The sequence below is a fragment of the Vipera berus genome, assembly GCF_964194415.1.
Source record: "Vipera berus genome assembly, chromosome: 6".
Taxonomy (NCBI): Eukaryota; Metazoa; Chordata; class Lepidosauria; order Squamata; family Viperidae; genus Vipera; species Vipera berus.
This window is the reverse complement of record NC_138208.1, coordinates 84,693,582-84,713,196: the sequence shown is the minus strand read 5'-3', so window position 1 is coordinate 84,713,196 and position 19,615 is coordinate 84,693,582. Positions and strand designations below refer to the sequence as shown.

Sequence of the window (19,615 nt, the reverse complement as noted above, 5' to 3'; positions counted from 1 at the left end):
CTCACACATTACACTAAGCTCAAACATGGTTTGACTCATTTTGATCTCACATGTTATGCGAAACCAGCCATTGTGGTTTGTAAGTGATGGTTTCTTTCCTAGCCTGTCTTGTGATCCCAACCAATTGTGGATTATCCAGGAAACCATGATTAAACACACCAAGACTTAAGCCAAGGTGTGAAGTAGATTATGTGTATGACCAAGGGCTGGTTCCAAGATTCTCCCCTTACTGTATACTATATACTGTATATCTCAGTAATGATGATTGGCAACTGCCTCCAAAAATCAATCAGTTGCACCTAGGTGAATATTCTAGACAGTTGGATTACTAAAATAATGCGCTGGCATGCAGATCGCCTTTTGATTTCCTGTGTGAACACAATGCTGTGGAAAAGAACAGCCCATTGTGAGGTTACGCATTTTGGTGAATCAGTCCCACAAACCATTTTAAGGAAACCGGCTTCTCTTTTTTAAGCGGGGAGGTGGAAAATGCTCTTGGGATTAACCAGGATGAGTTATGCTAACTGCTAGACTGCAGAGGGCAATATGATTAGTCACGCTATGATGGGCTGAAACAGACTTAGCACCTGGCTGTTTAAAAAAGAGTAAATTGATTAATTGTTTTAAAAGCAGCAATGTTATTGAGTTTCCCCAGTGTCTGTGTGTTTCTTAATAGAGATTAGACATTAATATGGATTTACAGCATCCACTCTGGGGACCTTCATTCCAACTCCAGGCAGAAGCAAGAGACTGTATAAATGTAAAGGAAACTATAAGTATCCCAAATTTAATTTGATTCAGATAATTTTGCTTTCATCTTAACTTGTGTTATTAACCCCACTGATGTTGTTATTGTTAATTTGCAGCTTCTGCAGCAAGCAACATCCTCCAGCAACCTGGGTGCCTTCAGTGGCATTCAACAAATGGCTGGTGAGTTAAAGCCTATTTATTTATTCCTTTTCCTCTTTCTCCTCCTGTGGCTGAGTCTTAGGCTTTTTCAACACAAGAAAATCTTTCATCTAACAGTATATTTTAATGGGTGTGTGTATCTGCGAAAGCAGAGCCTCTTGGCCGTGGCATTGATTCGTCTAAAATCTTTCAAGAAATACTAGGTTCTGTGGTGACTTCCTACAGCAGATTAATGCCTTTTTGTCCCCCTACAAATATATCCATAGAGGAGAATATTTGTAGCTCAGGGTTGAAATGAGGGATCCTGGGGCTCTCTGTGAGCTTGGTTGTCTCAAAGGCGCTTTTTCAAAAGGCAACTGGACGACATTTTTTTTCCCCCTTGGAGAAGAAAAAGACATTTCACTTGTAAATCCAAGAGGCTTCATCAGTTCTGGTGGGTGGTGGGGAGATGGAAGGGTTAGTTCTGACAGGATGGTGGAGGGAGGGAATAGAAGGAATTTTATTATTATTATTTTTTGCAGTCATCTGGCTATTAGTACTCTCTCTAAGACAGACATGTCAAACTCATGACATCACATGATGTCGCGCGACGTATCGGAGCTTTTTCCCCATTGCTGGCAATGGGGTGGGCACAGTTTCCTTGCGATGCATCCGGCCCGTGGGCTGGCAGTTTGACACCCCTACTCTAAGAGAATCTCCTTAGATATCTGAGCTTGTTTTCTTGCAGTTTCACTACTCGAACTAGTGTTAGCACTGATGATGTTACCTAGTTTGGGTAATGAAGTGTTTGCAAGAAAACAACCAAGTTCAGCACCAAGGACAAATATATGTGTGCCATACACCAGGGCTTTTCAACCAGTGGTACGGGTACCACCTGTGGTACATTGGCACCTGGCAGGTGGAACGTGGCCATCCTAGAAAAGTGGTAGGGGGAGAGGGGAATAGCAGCACCGCACAAGCCTGAGCGAGAGACAGCTGGAGCTGCAGGGCTGTCAGGGCTCAGTGGAAGCACCAGGATCAGTGCCAGGCTCCATCTGGAGCTTGGCACTGATCCTGGCGCTTCTTAGCCCAGAAGGCAGGTGTCTTGCTCGTCTGTGGCTTGTGGGGCACTTTTTTCAGTGCCATTGTAACTTTAAACAGTCACTAAGCAAACTCTTGTAGGTCGAGGACTACCTGTACTTCATCACTTTTTTCCTTTTTTTTTTTTTTTTTTGGTAGTCAAGTTTTTGACACCTTGCTAGGCGACTGGTGGTACTCGGATGTTGCCATATCCTAAAAGTGGTACAATGGGTGAAAAGGTTGAAAAGCCCTGCCATACACCACACACACACACACACACACACACACACACACACACACACACACACACAAAATCATAGAAAGCCTTTCTCTCCCAAGCTCCAAGCCCGCTTAGATTTATTTTTTTTTTTGAGATGAGCCAAAGTTTGCAAAGTAAAATTGAATGCTTGGTCATCGTGATTAACATCCACTGGAAACTTCATCCTCTTGTTTAATTTCATCTCACAATCTTTTTAATTAGAGTTTGTTGCAATTTTCCAGGGGCAAACTTCTCACACCATCTTAAGATGATTTAATACCTTTCTGATTTATAGATCTGGCATATCTCATTACATAGAGGCTGTACATAGATGAGTGTCCTAAGAACACTTCTGGCAAGCCCAAAGCCTGGGCCTGAAGGAGGTCAGGAAAGTCAAGATGGCAACCACAATCATATGTTTGGACCCCCCCACACACACACAAACACACCTTTTTTACATGTCTGAACTGCTTGACGTGCTTTAACCGCATGGCTGTGGTTACCATCTTAATTTTTCTGCCCCCCACCCAAGACATTTAGCTGAACAGCTTCTGAATATCAGCCTGGGTGATTTTACTAAAGCAGTGTATCACTATTAATAAAAGGTCATTCTTTGGCCTGCCCTGCTGATCCATGTCTTGTACATGATGAGCAAGAAGAAAGCACGGCCATTCTGCCTGTGATGCCATTAGTAGCCTTCCCCTCTTGCTTGATATTCTTTATTTCTCATCAAACCAGCAGCCCCTCTTGCCCTGTCCTTGTCATCAAACTGGCGTGTGAGTTTGTTTTTTAATTACGCTCTGACCACTTCAGCAAATTTGTGGTGCTTTTATTCAGCCTTGCCACACCAAAGGGCTTAAGCTCTACCTGTATGTCGTCTTTGCGTCCGCTTCCATTTCTTCCTCTCTTTTTTTTGTCCTCCCTTTTTTATATGATTATTATTATTATTAATGCTTTGGTCTGAATGGATCTTGAAGCACACTTGTGAAAAAGAGATGAGGCTGTCCCCATAGGCTCTTGGTGCTTTATTCCTAGAATGTGCCATTACTGCATTGGCTCCGGAGACTAATGCAGAATCCGCTTTCTGACAATATAAATTGGCCCCTAGGTGACAATATCGCTGAGTTATTTCCTCTGGTGCAGATCTGTTGGCAAGTGCTTGCCGCTCGTATTATGTGCCACTCGTAATCTGGCATGTATTACTTACTGGCACGATTGATTTATTTATTTATTTTGCTCTTCTCTCATGAAAAATATATTTTAATGTGATAAACAACATTTTCACAGTGTTTTGGAACAGGCTTTGGATAAAGAAGCCCAGTAGTATTTCTTGGACTTAAACCCCGCAGAATAAGAAATGCAGGAACCAGAAAGAGTGTGTTTGTATGTGTGTGTTTTGTTTTGTTTTGTGTCAGGGCATTAAGAGATTTCTCTGCATAGCACAGTTAGAGATGTATTGTGTCTCTGGAATTATGATCTATTGGTTGAGACAGCCCAAAATCATGAGTGCTCCCTGAAAGTACGGTAAATTAGATCCAGACTTAGCCATTGCATCAGTGAAACCAGCTGGGAGTAAAATAAGCCTTAGCTATTTTTATTTTCCATTAATCTAAATGGATCAACTCTAAAAATGACAAATCGGAGATTGTCAATACCACTCAAGACCCATGCAATTTCACACATTATTCAACCAGAGGCCTTGATAGCCAGTCTGCTGGGCGATATTTAGAAATATCTCCCAGCTTTGTCACTGTTGCCTAACTGTAAACTTTTGAAGTATAAAGCACTTAATATTGATCTTTTGGCTTCTCTGTTAACCTCTTTCATATACAGATAGTCCTCGATTTACAGCCACAATTGAGCCCTAAATTTCTCTTGCTAAGCGTGATAGTTGCTAAGTGAATGTTGCCCCATTTTATGATCTATCTTAAGTGAATTACTGCAGTTGTTAGTAACACAGGGCTGGCTCCCCCATTGACCTTGCTTGTCAGAAGATCGCAAAAGGTGATCCCAGGACACTGCAACCGTCATAAATATGAGTCAGTTGTGAAGCGTCCAAATTTTGATCACGTATCCGTGGGAATACTGCAATGGTCATAAATGTGAAAAATGTCATATAAGTCACTTTTTTCACTGCCACTGTAACTTCACATGGTCACTAAATGTACAGTTTTACCCAAATATGGACATGCATACCCAGAGAAAGGCACGTATATGCATGCACACATAAAAGAGCTCGGGCTAAGTAGTTTATTTTAATTGCGAACGGCAAAATTGAAGGGCAGAATTGGAGCTTAAGATTGATAGAAACACGGTCAAGGAACATCTTGTTACATTTAATGAGTTTGAGTCTAGTCTTCAAGACTAGATGAATTGTACCCTCTAGACTAGAGCAATGGCCCCCAACCTTTTGGGCACCAGGGACCAGTTCTGAAGAGAGAGGTTTTTCCGTAGACCGAAGGGGACGTGGTTTTGTGTGCTGCCTGCATCCCAGAGATGGGGCTTCGCTTGTTTGCATGGCCTGGTTTCTGGCATGCTGTGGCCCAGTGCCGGTCCACAGACCGGGGGGGTGGGGTTGGGGACCCCTGCTCTAGAGTACTGCAGGAAGTCTGCATTTTATCCCTGTGGGAAGTCAGCTCCCCAGAGAAGGAAATATTAAAAGGGCAGAAAACATATATTTCCTCAAAGGATCTTAAAGAGGCAGGAAAACATATCCAATTTTTTTTGGATAGGCCCAGGTCTCCCTCCCCCTGAGCAGGGACCAGTTCTGTACAAATGCAGATGTAAATCCAGGAAGGTTGCAGGGCCCCAGCTGGGAGATTAAGAAGACAAAGACACCTAAAATCTGCATACCCCACCCAAACTCTGAGAATCATCAGCCACAGCCACAGCGAAGCAGGACATGGCCTTAATCCATCAACATCAGAATACCAGAAAGGCACACTCAGACGCAGGTCAAAGGTTCATGACACAGGAAATAGCCTCAAACAGGAACAGGAAGCAGCTCCAAACAAAAGGCTCCAGAGGGTATAAAAACCCACTCCCTACATGTGTTCAGCCCTTTTTTTCTGCCAGGCCATCTTCCTCTCTGGCTCTCCTCTTCGATAAACTACAGCCTTCTTCCTAAAGCAGTTGCCATGTTTATTCCCAGCTTGGATGGAACCATGATGAAGACTTTTCTTCCAACATCCCTATATTTTAGGTGGTGAATTAGTTCCTTTAACTCTGCATAAACTTCAGAGGGAAAGTTTCCTTCTACCCATTGAACCTGTAATGGGAATGGTATCATGTAGGCTTGGAAGCACCTCCTAAATTTCCAAAGTGATCTTCTGTATCTAAACTTCTAATGTCTTCAGCCTTAGTTTAAAAGATGCTGTTATCCACCAGTTTTATGGGGCTCTCGTCAAATTACCAATAAAACCTATTTCAAACCATTTAATGTTCAGTGTAAATCCTAAAAATGGTTTCTTAATAGGATTTAAAGCCGATCATTTATACATTGTCCTGGAATTTGGGTGGGTGGAGTGGGTCAGGACTGTCATACATAACAAGCAAGTAAACATCATGTTTCCATTTTTTTTTGGTCTTTTTTGTAAATACCTCTAAATAAGAGAAAACCTAAATCGAAAATGGGCTTCTTCAAAAAATTAAAGCAACGTTGGCTATTTGGTATCCCTCTCTTGAAAAATAATGGAATGCATTTTTCATTTCTTTTTGTTTTTCCAAGCTGACATCAACAGTAATGTGCATGCAGCTTGAGAAAATCCCCCTTTAGTTGGGGACTGGTCAGTACCATCATATAATCATAAAGGGGGAAGTGAGGTTAAGGGTTTCTCTTCCTGGGTGAGAAAGTTTGCTCTGCAAGCTTGCACACCCTGAGTTGTGGTATGGAAACCTCAGGTCTCCAATTTATTTGTATTTTAACAGGCCTGCCTGTGTCCCTGCAAGGGTACTACATCAGTTTCCTGCAAATGTGCTAATGGGCCATATGAGAGAATTCTACAACTATCCATCTGCCGATTTTTAACAAGCCTGATTGGCAAGTGGATGTAACAACTGACATCTGTTCTTCCTTATTGATATGTAGATTTATGGTAATTGCTGTGAACAATAAGACACCAAATTACCTGAGGTGAACATTGAATTAAATTTTCATAGCCCCTCTCCTTATAAATACATTTTATTAAAAAAAAATCTTACATTTTAAGCAGACATATTGTACATCCATTATAAGCATAATTTAATTGTATTTTTAATCGGCCAAGCAATGAATATCCAAGTTGCGATTCTCGCTGTCCGGAATATTACCCTATTTTGATAGCTGAGCAGTTTATATTGCCGAAATCAATTAAATTGCACGTTTATTCTCAACATTTTTTTTACCTCCAGCATAAGAAATAAGAAGCATTTCTAGAGGCTTGTTTCCCCAAAGGGAACCCCTCTTCCTTCTCACTCACACACACACACACACACACACAGACACACCATGTAAATAATTAACATCTCTTCCAAAAGTACTGTGTCTGTAGAATATTCAGTGGTTTCAGCAAATTATTTTTCATTTCATTTTACTGCGGAAGGTAGGGGAGAAGCCACAGTAACAAAAGAAAAAGCCTCTTGCTTCTGTGTGAAAACAATACATTTTGGATGACAATCAACAGCAGGGTCTTCAAACTTGGCCCTTTTATGACTTGTGGACTTCAACTCCAAGAATTCCTCAGCCAGGCACGCTGGCTTTTTTTGGGGAGGGGGTGTCATCAAGTTTTTGACACCTTGCTAGGCGACTGGTGATACTTGGATGTTGCCATATCCTAAAAGTGGTACAATGAGTGAAAAGGTTGAAAAGCCCTGATCTAGTGCATCTGGGCCAGTTCTTGAGAACTTCTTGTTGAATGCTCCAAAGGAAAAGACACAGTCTGGTTGAGCAGCCATTGCTGTCATCAAGATCTGTTGGCTTTAATAAAGGTAGCTTAATAAATAATAATAATAAAGTTGGAAGGGACCTTGGAGGTCATGTAGTCTAAACCCCTGCTCAGGCAGGAAACCATATACCATTTCAGACAAAGGGCTGTCCAGTCTCTTCTTAAAAGCTTCCAGTGTTGGAGTATTCACAGCTTCTGGAGGTTGGTTGTTCCACTGGTTAATTGTTCTAACTGTCAGGAAGTTTCTCCTTAGTTCTAGGCTGATTCTCTCCTTGATCAGTTTCCATCCGTTGCTTCCTGTCCTGCCTTCTGGTTCTTTGGAAAATAGCTTGACTCCCTCTTCTTTGGGGCAGCCCCTGAGATATTGGATCACTGCTGTCATGTCCCCCCTCGTCCTTCTCTTCATTAAACTAGACATACCCATTTCCAGCAGCCGTTCCTTATATGTTTTAGCCTCCAGTCCCCTGATCGTCTTTGTTGCTCTTCTCTGTACTCTTTCTAGAGTCTCAACATCTTTTTTACATCGTGGTGACCAAAACTGGATGCAGTATTCCAGGTGTGCCCTTACCAAGGCATTGTAAAGTGGTATTTAGTACTTCATGTGATCTTGATTCTATCCCTTTGTTAATGCAGCCTAGCACTGTGTTGGCTTTTTTGGCAACTGCAGCACACAGCTGGCTCATATTTAAGTGATTGTCCACTAGGACTCCGAGATCCCTCTCACAGTAGCTACTATTGAGTAGCTTCTCCGGGAGCTGAGTAGGAGAACACATCCTGGCTGGATATTCAGCTGACAAAAGGTTCAAGGGATAAACAGGGCCAATGAATGAATATCCCCGTGATGATACAATTGGCTACCGTACATCCCATTAGGTCAGCCGTTCACACTTTGAAATGAGTGTGTTTTGGACAAAGGTGGCCGTGGTTCAAAAGAGGTTCTCCTGATTTTTCCATGGCATGAAGTCAGGAAAGAAAAGTGGAGCTTATCTGTGCTAAGTGCCTGGTTGCACAGTAAGGTGTGTTAAATATAAATCTCGTCCAATTATGTGGCGGTACATGAACCGACAAAGAACAATGAGGTATTAGCTCTTCCCTCTTTGTTTTGAGTCCTGGCTGTTGTTGTTTTTTCCAGCTTGCAGAAATGTGTGTTTTAGTTCCTGCTGGCAGGTGGGCTGTTAGGTGGACTTCTACAAGGCAGGCTTTGTGAAAAATCCTGCCTTTGTTCATTCTGATAGCCATCGCCAGAGCATTATTACGTACACCGATTTTCCTAAAGAGTGAAATATACAAGGAATCTGTTGACGCCTTTTGCATCGGGTGTTGGCATGTGCACCTAATGCTTCTGTTCTTTAAGCTTCCTGCACAATCTGCAGTCTTGGATCTTCTAGGGCACAGGTCTGCAACCCGTGGCTCCGGAGCCGCATGCGGCTCTTTCAGCCGTCTCCTGCGGCTCCCAGTCCTCTGCCATGTGCAGTCCAAAAAAAAAAAAGTGGGACTAAAAAAGTTTAACCAATCAATTCAAATATGCAGGGTAGGTGCATATCTCGCCTTGGCTCCACTCTTCAGTCAAACCCTGTTCTGCACATTCGCGCATGTACACACATGCGCACACATTTTTTTGCGGCTCCCAGTTTTTCCTTTTGTGAGGGAACCGGTTCCGAGTGGCTCTTTCACTGTTTCAGGTTGCTGACCCCTGTTCTAGGGCCATGGTGGTGAACCTATGGCACGGGTGCCACAGGTGGCATGCTGAGCCCTCTCTGTGGGCACGCGTGCCGTCACCCCAGTCCTAGGCCTTCAGCTGGATTTTATAAAACCTTTTTGCTTTAGCCCTCCGCCACCAGGTACAAAAAAAAAAAAGGTTCAATCAATCAATTTCAACTTCTTTGCAGGGGAAAAAATCTCGCAAAGTTGGAATTAATTTATTGAACTTTTTAGTCCCACCCAGTCTGCCGTCACCACAGCAGCCATGCCCACCCAATGGGCCACACCCACCCAATGGGCCACGCCCACCCAGCACCCAACAATACATAAGTGGGTTTTGGGTTGCAGTTTGGGCACTCGGTCTCTAAAAGGTTTGCCATCACTGCTCTAGGGTTTGCCGGGTGTGTATGTGTAGGTGTAATTGCATGTATTAATTAAATTTCTCGTGGTTAATGTTCCTTCAGAGCTCTGAATAAATGTTCAGTGAACACTCTTCCAGGTCTCCCTGGAATGGAAATGGTTCCAAATGTATGACTAAAGTGACTCCTCATAATTCTGAACCACAGGAGATTGGACTTTATAGCAAATTATCCCTGGCAAAACCAGACTGATGGATTGTCACCCAGTAACAATCTTTTCTCTTCTTCCTTTGGAAGTAGAAGCATCGTTGTTGGATAACAAGACATTCTTGTGATGCTTTTTTAAAAAAAAATTGCAAGGAGGAAGAGATGGCTCTTTTCCACTGCTCGTCTTTGACGCACATTTTGGTAAACAACTCAGAGCTGTCCCAAGATAGTTTCTGCTGCATTTTTTTATTGGGACTTCACGGTGCAGCTCATGCTTTGCATTTGCGAGGGCCCGTGCTGAGTCCCTGTCATTTAAAAAAGCTTTTTTAAAAAAATAAAAAATAAAAATATCAAGAAAACTAGAAAATTACAGTCTTTTGCAAATCCCAAGTCAAGTCCGACTTTACTTTGGTGAAAGGCCAACACGGAACAAAATAGTGAATGAGCTGTTTAAAAGTAAAAGAGGAGGACCAAACATAAAAGATAAGCTGAAAGAAGACAGGTAGTCCTCGACTTATGACCACAATCGAGCCCAAAATTTCTGTCGTGAAGTGAGACATTTGTTATGTGAGCTTTGCCCCATTTTATGACCTTCCTGGCCACAGTTGTTAAGTGAATCACTGCAGTAGATAAGTTAGTAACCTGGTTGTTAAGTGAATCTGGCTTCCCCATTGCCTGTCAGAAGGTTGCAAAAGGGGATCACGTGACCTTGAGACACAGCAACGGTCATAAATATGAACCAATTGCCAAGCATCTGAATTTTGATCACATAAGCATGGGGATGCTACAAGGTGTCATAACTGTGAAAAGCGGCCACATGTCACATTTTTCAATGCTGTTGTAACTTTGAACGGTTACCAAGTGAACTGTTGTAAGTTGAGGACCATCTGTACTACAGAATATTATTCTCACTATTGTTACTGCTGTAAGCTATGAGTTACGGTCCAGGCTCTGATTGCACAATCACAGAACATTCTTGAGGTCCCTGTGCACAGATCTGAAATTGGCACAGGAGTTGTATCCCTATGACACCAAAAGTGTGGACTGGAGCAAAGCTAGGTCAGGTGAGGGACACTGTGTAGGAAGTAACTTCGACAGAAGTTTCACAAATTATCATCTGATAAGAGGAGGGAGGGAGGGAGGGAGGAAAAGGTTGGAAGAATGAATATGAAGGAAGTTTCACACTGGGTTGGTGGATTGAAAACAAATTGCTTGGATTTGGTAGCATTTAGCAATAGCAACGGCATTTAGATTTACATCCCGCTTCACAGTGCTTTACAGCCCTCGCTAAGCAGAGTCAGCCTATTGCCCCCAACAATCTGTGATCCTCATTTTCCGGACCTCGGAAGGATGGAAGTCTGAGTCATCCTTGAGCTGGTCAGGATCGAACTCCTGGCAGTGGGCAGAGTCAGCCTGCAATACTGGATTTTAACCACTTTGCCCCCTACGGCTCTTCTGGTAATCGACCTGACTAGCTCTATGTTTTCCCCTTGCAGGAATGAATGCTTTACAGCTACAGAATTTGGCAACCTTAGCAGCTGCCGCTGCCGCAGCCCAGTCCTCGGCCAACACCACCAATGCGAATCCACTCTCCACAGCATCAGGGGCCCTTGGTGCACTCACAAGCCCAGGTACGATCGAACAGAACATTCTTCAACTCGGTTCCAAAAAAGGAAGGCAAACAGAGAGATGTAAAACATTAACCTCCTCCTAGCCGTGCATCCAGTGTGATTCTGGTACATGAATGACGGGTCCACTGGAGATTTTATTCCGACTTATTCTCTTTGTGTGTGGTAAAGTGTATTTTCTTTCATCGACAATGAAAACTTGGTCAAAGGCAATGTCTGAACCTTTCAGGGTGTCTTCTGGGCATGGTCAGAAAGTCGAGATAGCAGCCATTTTGGTGCGATTGAAGTTCCCCTGGTTTTTATTTTTTTTTCATTTAATCATTCCACCGCAGCTGCCATTTTGACATATAGGCAGCGGTGGGATTCAGCTGGTTCGCGCCACTTTGACAGAACCGGTAGCTAATTTTTTGTTGCCCAGGCCCAGAATGGATCTCCGGAAGCGGCATCCACACAGAGAACCAGTTGTTCACCTATTTGAATCCCACCACTGCATATAGGGGTATATCTTGTAGACACCCTTCCTGTATTGAATTGTGATTTCAAGTGTGTTAGCCGTGCTATTTTAAATTTTAATAAGGATTTAAGACTGGGGAAATCTTAATGAGGAAGCATTCAAAACGCGTCTGTCCTATGTGTTGCCAAGGTTTCTTTTTGAAAAGACCTTTTATCTACTTCACATTGCTAAACCCTCTCAAATAAGGGAGCAGGATTTTAACCAGGGGATAATATTTCATTCATGGATCGTTGCAGGCAATTTAAGCCTTGAGAATTTGGGGGACCATATTTCCTATGAACATTTTATATATTCTTATCTGTTATAACAGTATTTACTTTCAATTTTTTTAAAAAAAGAATAATGATAATTTATTTTATCTTTACATGGCACCTAGTAAAAAAAAATTACCCTGGTTTTGCCTGTTACAATATTTATCCAATTGTATCAACTGTTTTTATTTTATATCAAAAAAAAATTGAGAATCTTAGAAAACATGACGCCTTCTTTTATACTGATGGCTTTAACGAAATTCTGTTTCTTTTAATTTTGGACACTCTTGATCTTCTCTTGAGACGTCTGAAAAGCTTCTCATAGGAAAAAACAAATGTCCTTCTGTGTCCCTTGGGAGAAATTAAATCAGTTTCTCACATCAGGATAAATTTAAAGATCTGCCCTATAGCCCCACGCAACGTCTAATGTCTCCAATTACTAAACTGCTATTTCATACAAATGACTGTAATTCTTAGACCAGAGGTAGGCAACCTTGGCTCCTTTATGACTCGTGGACTTCAACTCCCAGAATTCCTCAGCCAGCCATGCCAGGATTGCCTCCTCCTGTCTTAGACAATTCAGAGAGTTGGTGGCCCTAAAGTGCAGAAATAGCCTTTTCCCTCAGCTTTTCATCTTGAAGCAAAGTATACTTTAGTAGACTTGTAAATGATTCCTTTCTCGTCGTAGCGTCTTTCTGTGGTGCACAGTGTCAGTCCCGTTGTGAACTTTCATGATTCATATGCAGCCAGGCAAAATACCTTTTGGGGATGGGAATGTAGAAATCTACCATTGCTATATTTTTGTGACATTGACCAGACGAAGAATTCTGCCTCAATTTGTCAAGCAAAGAAGAAATTCATTCTAGCTGTTTTATTCCAAGTCAGCCAACGACCTTTTTCCTCCTTATCTCTTTGCTCCAGAGCTGGACAAATGCTCAGTGACCAGTAACGCTTAGCATTTGTAGATTTCAAATGTGTCTTGTGTTCCTTGATTTGCCACGCAATCAATCACCTCGGTTGACTTTTCCCAAATTTTAATGCTGTCTGTATTGTGGATTCCACTTCTGGCACCCACATTTATACAAGTATACTGTTTTTAGACCCGATTTAGGATTTACACTGCTGAGTAGCAGTTGGCAGAGAATGGAGTGCAAAATAATCTTACCTAGGGATTAAATACCAATTGAAGATGATGAAAACCAAATGGAATTATTGAAGACAGCACACAACATTGTGTGGGGTGGGGCTTGCTGTGTGCTTCTTCCACCCTGGTGACATCATTTTGGCCCACAAGGATGGAAATACAGCAGGCTCTGGCAATGGATTGCATCCTTTTCTGCAGCCCTATCACAACCAAATTAAAAGCAGATTTTGCATGCTTCGGGTAGGTGTTGTGGGGAAGAAAGTTGCCAAGGTGTACACTTATCCATCTACTAAGTTGGATGATTTTTGGACTACTTGCTGTCTTTTCAGTCTGTTTCACAATTTTATTGTGAGAAAAGGATTGTGGAGAAATTGTGCACTGTGCTCTGTAGAAGAAGGATGGACTACAACAGTACTAATTGGACTGAGTATTACTGCTATTGAAAATGGAATATATTAAAAAACAATTTCCCCTGTGTATTCATGCACCCATTCATTTGTTCCAGCTTTCAAGCATTGCTTATAAAAACAAGGCATCATCTCCAAACTAAGCTAAAATTCATTCTCTTTCAAAATGACCTTGGTTTTTCACAGTAGCTTCTAACCACAGATTCTACCAAATTCAAGAGTGTCTTTTCAGCATGATTCAACATGTGATTTTGCTACAAAGAAAATCCCAAATTTGTTTACTGGTACAAAATTCAGAAGATGCTGTTCTGGTTAATTTAACAGTCTTCCTTAGCGGGGGAAATTGTGTACAGAAGAAAAATCAGCTCTCTCGACTTTAATGAAGCTGCTTTAATGAACATGTTCTAAGCATTATTAATTTAATAATTTAATTTAATATTTGCATTTGTATACCGCCCTTTCCCTGAGGACTCAGGGCGGTTTACAGGGAATTAAAAATCAAAGCATACAAAAGTTAAAACCAATTTAAAAAGCATTAAATTCACCCTGTACATTAAAACCCCAGTTAAAATTTTCCCCTCAGCCTGGGCCCGAGAGCTCAAAGAGCCAGGTCTTCAGGCCCCGGCGGAATGATCGAAGGTCGGGAGCAGTCCTCAGCTCTACTGGCAGCTGGTTCCAGAGGGCAGGCGCTCCCACTGAGAAGGCCCTATCCCTGGGTGTCACCCGCCGGCAATCTCTCACCGGCGGAACCCTGAGCAGACCCTCCCTGTGGGAGCGCACTGGGCGAAGGGCGTTTGATGCCGGCAGCAGGTGTTCCCTCAAATAACCCGGACCCAGGCCATGTAGGGCTTTATAGGTGATAACCAGCACCTTATTAAACTTGGAAATGTGTTTAATAGCTAGAGAATGGCCTTAGAGCATCATTGTACATTTATATAGAAGCTTGAGGTTATTAACTTTCATAAATCAACTTTAAAATTAGAGAGCAAAGTTGCTCTACCACTGGGAAAGCACTGCTATGAGAGCATTGCCAACAAATACTGTTATATCTAAGAACGTCAGATAAGTTTTCAGGGTAAGGATCACTGAGCCATTAAGAAAACCATTGTTTTACACACAGCTCAGCCATAGGCTTCAGGCAGCCCTACATGGGAAGTTAGGGACGCGGTGGCTCAGTGGGTTAAGATGCTGAGCTTGTCAATCAGATCGTCGGCAGTTTGGCAGGTCGAATCCCGAGTGCCGCGTAACAGAGTGAGTGCCTGATACTCGTCCCAGCTTCTGCCAACCTAGCAGTTCGAAAGCACGTAAAAATGCAAGTAGAAAAATAGGGACCACTACGGTGGGAAGGTAACAGCGTTCCGTGCGCCTTTGGCGTCTAGTCATGCCGGCCACATGACCACGGAGACGTCCTCGGACAAGCGCTGGCTCTTTGGCTTTGAAGCGGAGATGAGCACTGGCCCCTAGAGTCGAAAACGACTAGCACGCATGTGCGGGGGAATCTTTACCTTTACCTTTTACATGGGAAGTTATTTGTGCTCACTGATTATGATTCTAAGATATTCATTTTAAGCCTGGGATCATTACTAAGTTGTGTGGCATTTGTGGAGATTCTGAGGGGCAGATGTGATGAAATGAAAGGACTTTTAGCACAGTCTCCAAGAAACCTCCTCCTCCTCCTCCAGAATTCACTCCCCCCCCAGCAGAATTCTCCTTTGTTAATGAATGTTGTTAACTGAAGGGACAGCTAGACACCAAACCAGCTGCCCTTTTAAATCCATCTGAGTTTGCTCAGTAGGACCAGCAATTGAGTGGCTTTGCTTAATTACGGTGAAAAAACTGTGCATTTGTGAGATGACCTCTTTATGTGCCGTAAAGGACCACTGTGGGTTTAATCGTTCCTTTTAGGCCACCGGAGACAAGGTTTTCGATATCTTTTTGGTACCGTGGAGAAAAAGAGCCTAGGGATGTCTGGGAATCGGCTGCTTATAAAAGCAGTGGCCTCAGAAGAAGAGTACAGCATTCTTATGGCCATAGGAAGCCACATAACAAGTCTTCATAAAAAAGTTTGCATTTTATCTTATATTTATCCCATGAAAATAACAATAGGCAGTCCAAGATCGTCTCTGCGAGCTGAGATCTTTTCTGCAGATCCCTTGAGAAAGGGATATCCAGACCCTTCGCCGAGTCCGTGGTATCATTTTAATTTTTCCAGTCCTTGAAGGGCTGTCACAGAAAAGAAGGATTGACTTATTCTCCAAAACACCTGAGGCCAGGACAAGAAGTAATTGGGTGGAAGCTTGTTAAAGAGAGAGCTAACCTAGAAGTAAGGAGACATTTTCTGACAGGGAGGATGATTAATCAGTGGAACATCTTGCCTCCTGGAGTTGTGGGTGCTCCATCACTGGAGATTTTCAAAAATAGACTGAACAACCATTTGACTGGAATAATATAAGGTCTCCTGCCTTGAGTAGGGGGTTGGACTAGAAGATCTCCAAAGTCCCTTCCAACTCTTATGATTTTATATATTATGTTTTCTGTTCTATTCTGGGTAATAGTCCATAAAGATATAAAAGGGGAGAGGGGGGGGGAAAGCGCGAGCAATTCGGAGACAAGTTGAGCATAGAAAAATAAATGAGGTAGCCATTTTATTTGGCTATCGAGCCAAATCTAAATTTGGCCAACTTCTGTGGATAAAGGGACACGCGTTTGAAGTCAGAAACTTTATTGCAGGGGCCTTCAGACTTGGCCCTTTTATGACTTGTGGACTTCAACTCCCAGAATTCCTCAGCCAGAGGAATGCCTGACTGAGGAATTCTGGGAGTTAAAGTCCACAAGTCATAAAAGGGCCGAGTTTGAAGACCCCTGATTTATTGGCCTAAGATTTGGTCCCGCAGGGGACAAGGCAGTAAGAATGCAAGGAATATTACAGCTGGCCAGGGAATTCTGGGAGTTGAAGTCCACATATCTTAAAATTGCTAAGGTTGAGAAATAGTGATCTAAGCTCTTTTTCTCCTAGCAACAGCCCTCCCTGAATACTGCTATCAAGCAAAAACATCAATTTTATAGTCTTGTTCCTCCTTACAAACTCTACATCTAAACTGAAAACAACCCTTGTTAAGATGTTCTTTTGACTTCAACTTTCTTATCTAGTGCTAAATTTTCCAGTCCATTAAAAACTTTGTAAAACCTGAATAAAAGCTTTCCCCGGCTGTTCTCAGTTCCATGGGAAAGCTCTGTTTAGCTCTATAAAAGCCACGTGTTCCATTTCAAAGCATTTCCATTTAAATCTAGGCTATAGTGCAGCATTTATATTTGCTTTTTTAAGACGGGAGAAATAAGTGCCCCTTTTTATTTTTATTTTAATTTGTCTGTATTTTTTTTGCAGTTGCAAGAGTATTGGTGGGGGGGGGAGGGTCTTCCTTTTTTTGAAGTAGTAAGTCTCAAAATCAACTTCCCATTTGCCTTTTATTTTACAATTTTCCCGTTGTCTTTTATCTACAAACAAACCTATTACCAAAATGGCAATGCACATGAGGGAAAAGTGCTTCCTATCTAATTTCATGACGTTAAATGAACTGTGATTAATGAAGCTATGCAAGTAAAATTCAGATTTATGGCATTTGTGCTGGCGGTGGATTCTGCCAAGACTGCACAAAGGCATACAGGACTGATGGTTACAAGTAAGAGACAACTGTGTTCAGCAACCAATGACTTTTTTTTTTCCAGGGCGCCAAATGTGGTAGTTGACAACATTGGCTCTTGAGCACTTGGAAATTTCCAGAAGTTATAGTTGTTGCCCTCCACGTTCTTAGGTAGGGTTTTAGGTATATCAACTAGAGCAGGGGGGTCTTCAAACTTGGCCCTTTTATGACTTGTGGACTTCAACTCCCAGAATTCCTCAGCCGGGCACGCTGGCTGAGGAATTCTGGGAGTTGAAGTCCCCAAGTAGCCTTGCTGGTTCTCTTTCCTTTGTTAGATTACTAAGGCCACCCACAGCAATGCCTGCCCCTTTTTATTTTAGTTCATGGGACTCTGAGCAGCAAACAGAAAGGGAATAATGGGTACAGTACAGGTAGTCCTCGACTTAGGACCACGACTGAGCCCAAAAGTTCTGTTGCTAAGCGAGACATTTGTAAAGTGAGCTTTGCCCCATTTTACAACCTCTCTTGCCACAGCTGTTAAGTGAATCATTGCAGTTACTAAGTTTGTAACACAGTTAAGCGAACCTGGCTTCCCCATTGACTTGGCTTGTCAGAAAGGTCACAAAAGGTGACCACATGACCCCAGGATACTGCAAATATCCTAAATATGAGCCAGTTGCCATGCATGCAAATTTTGATCACGTGACCGTGGTGATGCTGCAGCGGTGAGAAGCAGTCATAAGTCATTTTTTTCAGTGCCTTGTAGCTTCGAATGGTCACTAAACGAATGGTTGTAAGACGAGGAATGCCTGCATAGCTTCATCAACAGGACAGTGGTGGGCAGAGAATGAGAGAGGAGGAAGCTTTAGAGTTCACAACGCCCCTCCCCAAATGAGTTGGGCTAAAAAACAATGGGCCCATTGTTGCAAATTTATGGATGCTGGGGTGGTTTAAGGGACAAAATTGATACCATGAAGCCTTGCAGTTTGTACTTTAAGGTCTGAAGACTCATTTCCCCCCCCCCCCCTTAAAACTCCTGAACGTCTCTCTCAGTTTGGCCCATGTGGATTAATTCATCTTTGATTTATAGCCACCATAATTAGTGTGATAACTGCAATGGAGGAATAGGGAGTCCTTTTGAATTTCTCTCTCTGCTCTGAAAATGTTTTATATCACCTTTGGAATTACTGGCTTCTTCTAAATGTGTCAAGGGCAACATGATGGCAGCTTTGTTAGCATCATCTCATCAAATATCCGGCTTTCCTGTATCTTCTAGAAAGATGTTGATTTATTTATTTTGTCAAATTTTGAAACTGCCCATCATCTTCACAGAGGGAGCATGTTCATTTTTCTAAGCCTGGCTGATGAACAATATAGGATTTGAATTCACAGATAGCATTCTCATTCTCTCTCTTTCTCTCTCTCTCTCTCTCTCCTCTCTCTCTCTCTCTCTCTCTCTCCTTTTTTCTCTCTCTCCTTCTCTCTCTCTCTCTCTCTCTCTCTCTCTCTCCTTCTCTCTCTCTCTCTCTCTCTCTCTCTCTCTCTCTCTCTCTCTCCTTTTTTCTCTCTCCTCTCTCTCTCTCTCTCTCTCTCTCTCTCCTTCTCTCTCTCTCCTTTTTTCTCTCTCTCCTTCTCTCTCTCTCTCTCTCTCTCCTTCTCTCTCTCTCTCTCTCTCTCTCTCCCTCCTTTTTTCTCTCTCTTCTTCTCTCTCTCTCTCTCTCTCTCCTTTTCTCTCTCTCTCTCTCTCTCTCTCTCTCTCTCTCTCTCTCTCTCTCTCTCTCTCTCTCTCTCTCTCTCTCTCTCTCTCTCTCTCTTAAATACCTGATCTGCTTGGCAGCTATTTTTAAGCTTCTGTTCCACATTAATAAAGGAAGTTCTGTTATAGTTAATTCACTTGATCTGCCATACAAATGCAAAAGATGTAGCATTCTTGACCAGTTTGGCTGCTTTAAGAGAAAAGAACCTGTTTGCATGGATAGCATTTCTGTTCTTTGCTCTTGGGAAGCAATTAAATGAGTTATGGGTCATTCATGATGCTAACCTTACCACAAAGGATTTGCCTTTTATTAAGTAAAAGCATTCATTGCTTAAAACAGAATTGTTTGAAACTTGAGCCATTTTTATAGAACATTTAGGATGCTTTTCAAGAGAAGCATCACAAAATCTTTCTGGAAGCCTAAGCATCTCTTAAAAGCTTTGTTTGTTCATTTCAGAACAATACACATCTTTCCAAGAGGCAGTTGAAGCCTGCCGGGGTGACATTTTGTATAGTCCAAGCACCCACTGAGCTATCTGTAATGTGCTTCCAAAAAGAATCTCAAAATAGCTGCACCTGTATGAGAGTTTTCTAAATCAGCCAACATACTTGGTTCTTCTTGGAAGTTTGACATTGACAAAAGCTGCACCTTAGCCTTTAACATATTTAAAATACATTTTGCTTCACAAAGAATGGCCACTTATTGTAAAGGGATCTGACAGTTGTGGGTAGAATCATCTTATTCAGCTCATGTGAAGAGGCAGAAAAACAAAATTAAGATTTAGAATCCACACTATCTTCTGAATGTTACATAAGCACACTACGATTCCAAGCTGTTGGTTATTCCCTACTTTTTTG

General features: G+C 42.3%; 1 protein-coding gene across 6 annotated transcripts in view; it reads left to right on the top strand.

Annotated features, from left to right (window-relative positions):
• Window positions 1-19,615, top strand: part of CELF2 (CUGBP Elav-like family member 2) — a 634,914-nt gene that overhangs the window by 573,709 nt on the left and 41,590 nt on the right. For all 6 annotated transcript variants that reach the window (XM_081330781.1, XM_081330780.1, XM_081330779.1 and 3 more), the window contains 2 exons: window positions 867-930; window positions 10,913-11,047. In XM_081330781.1, the coding sequence (XP_081186907.1) occupies window positions 867-930; window positions 10,913-11,047 (199 nt within the window). The remainder of the gene's footprint in view (window positions 1-866; window positions 931-10,912; window positions 11,048-19,615) is intronic.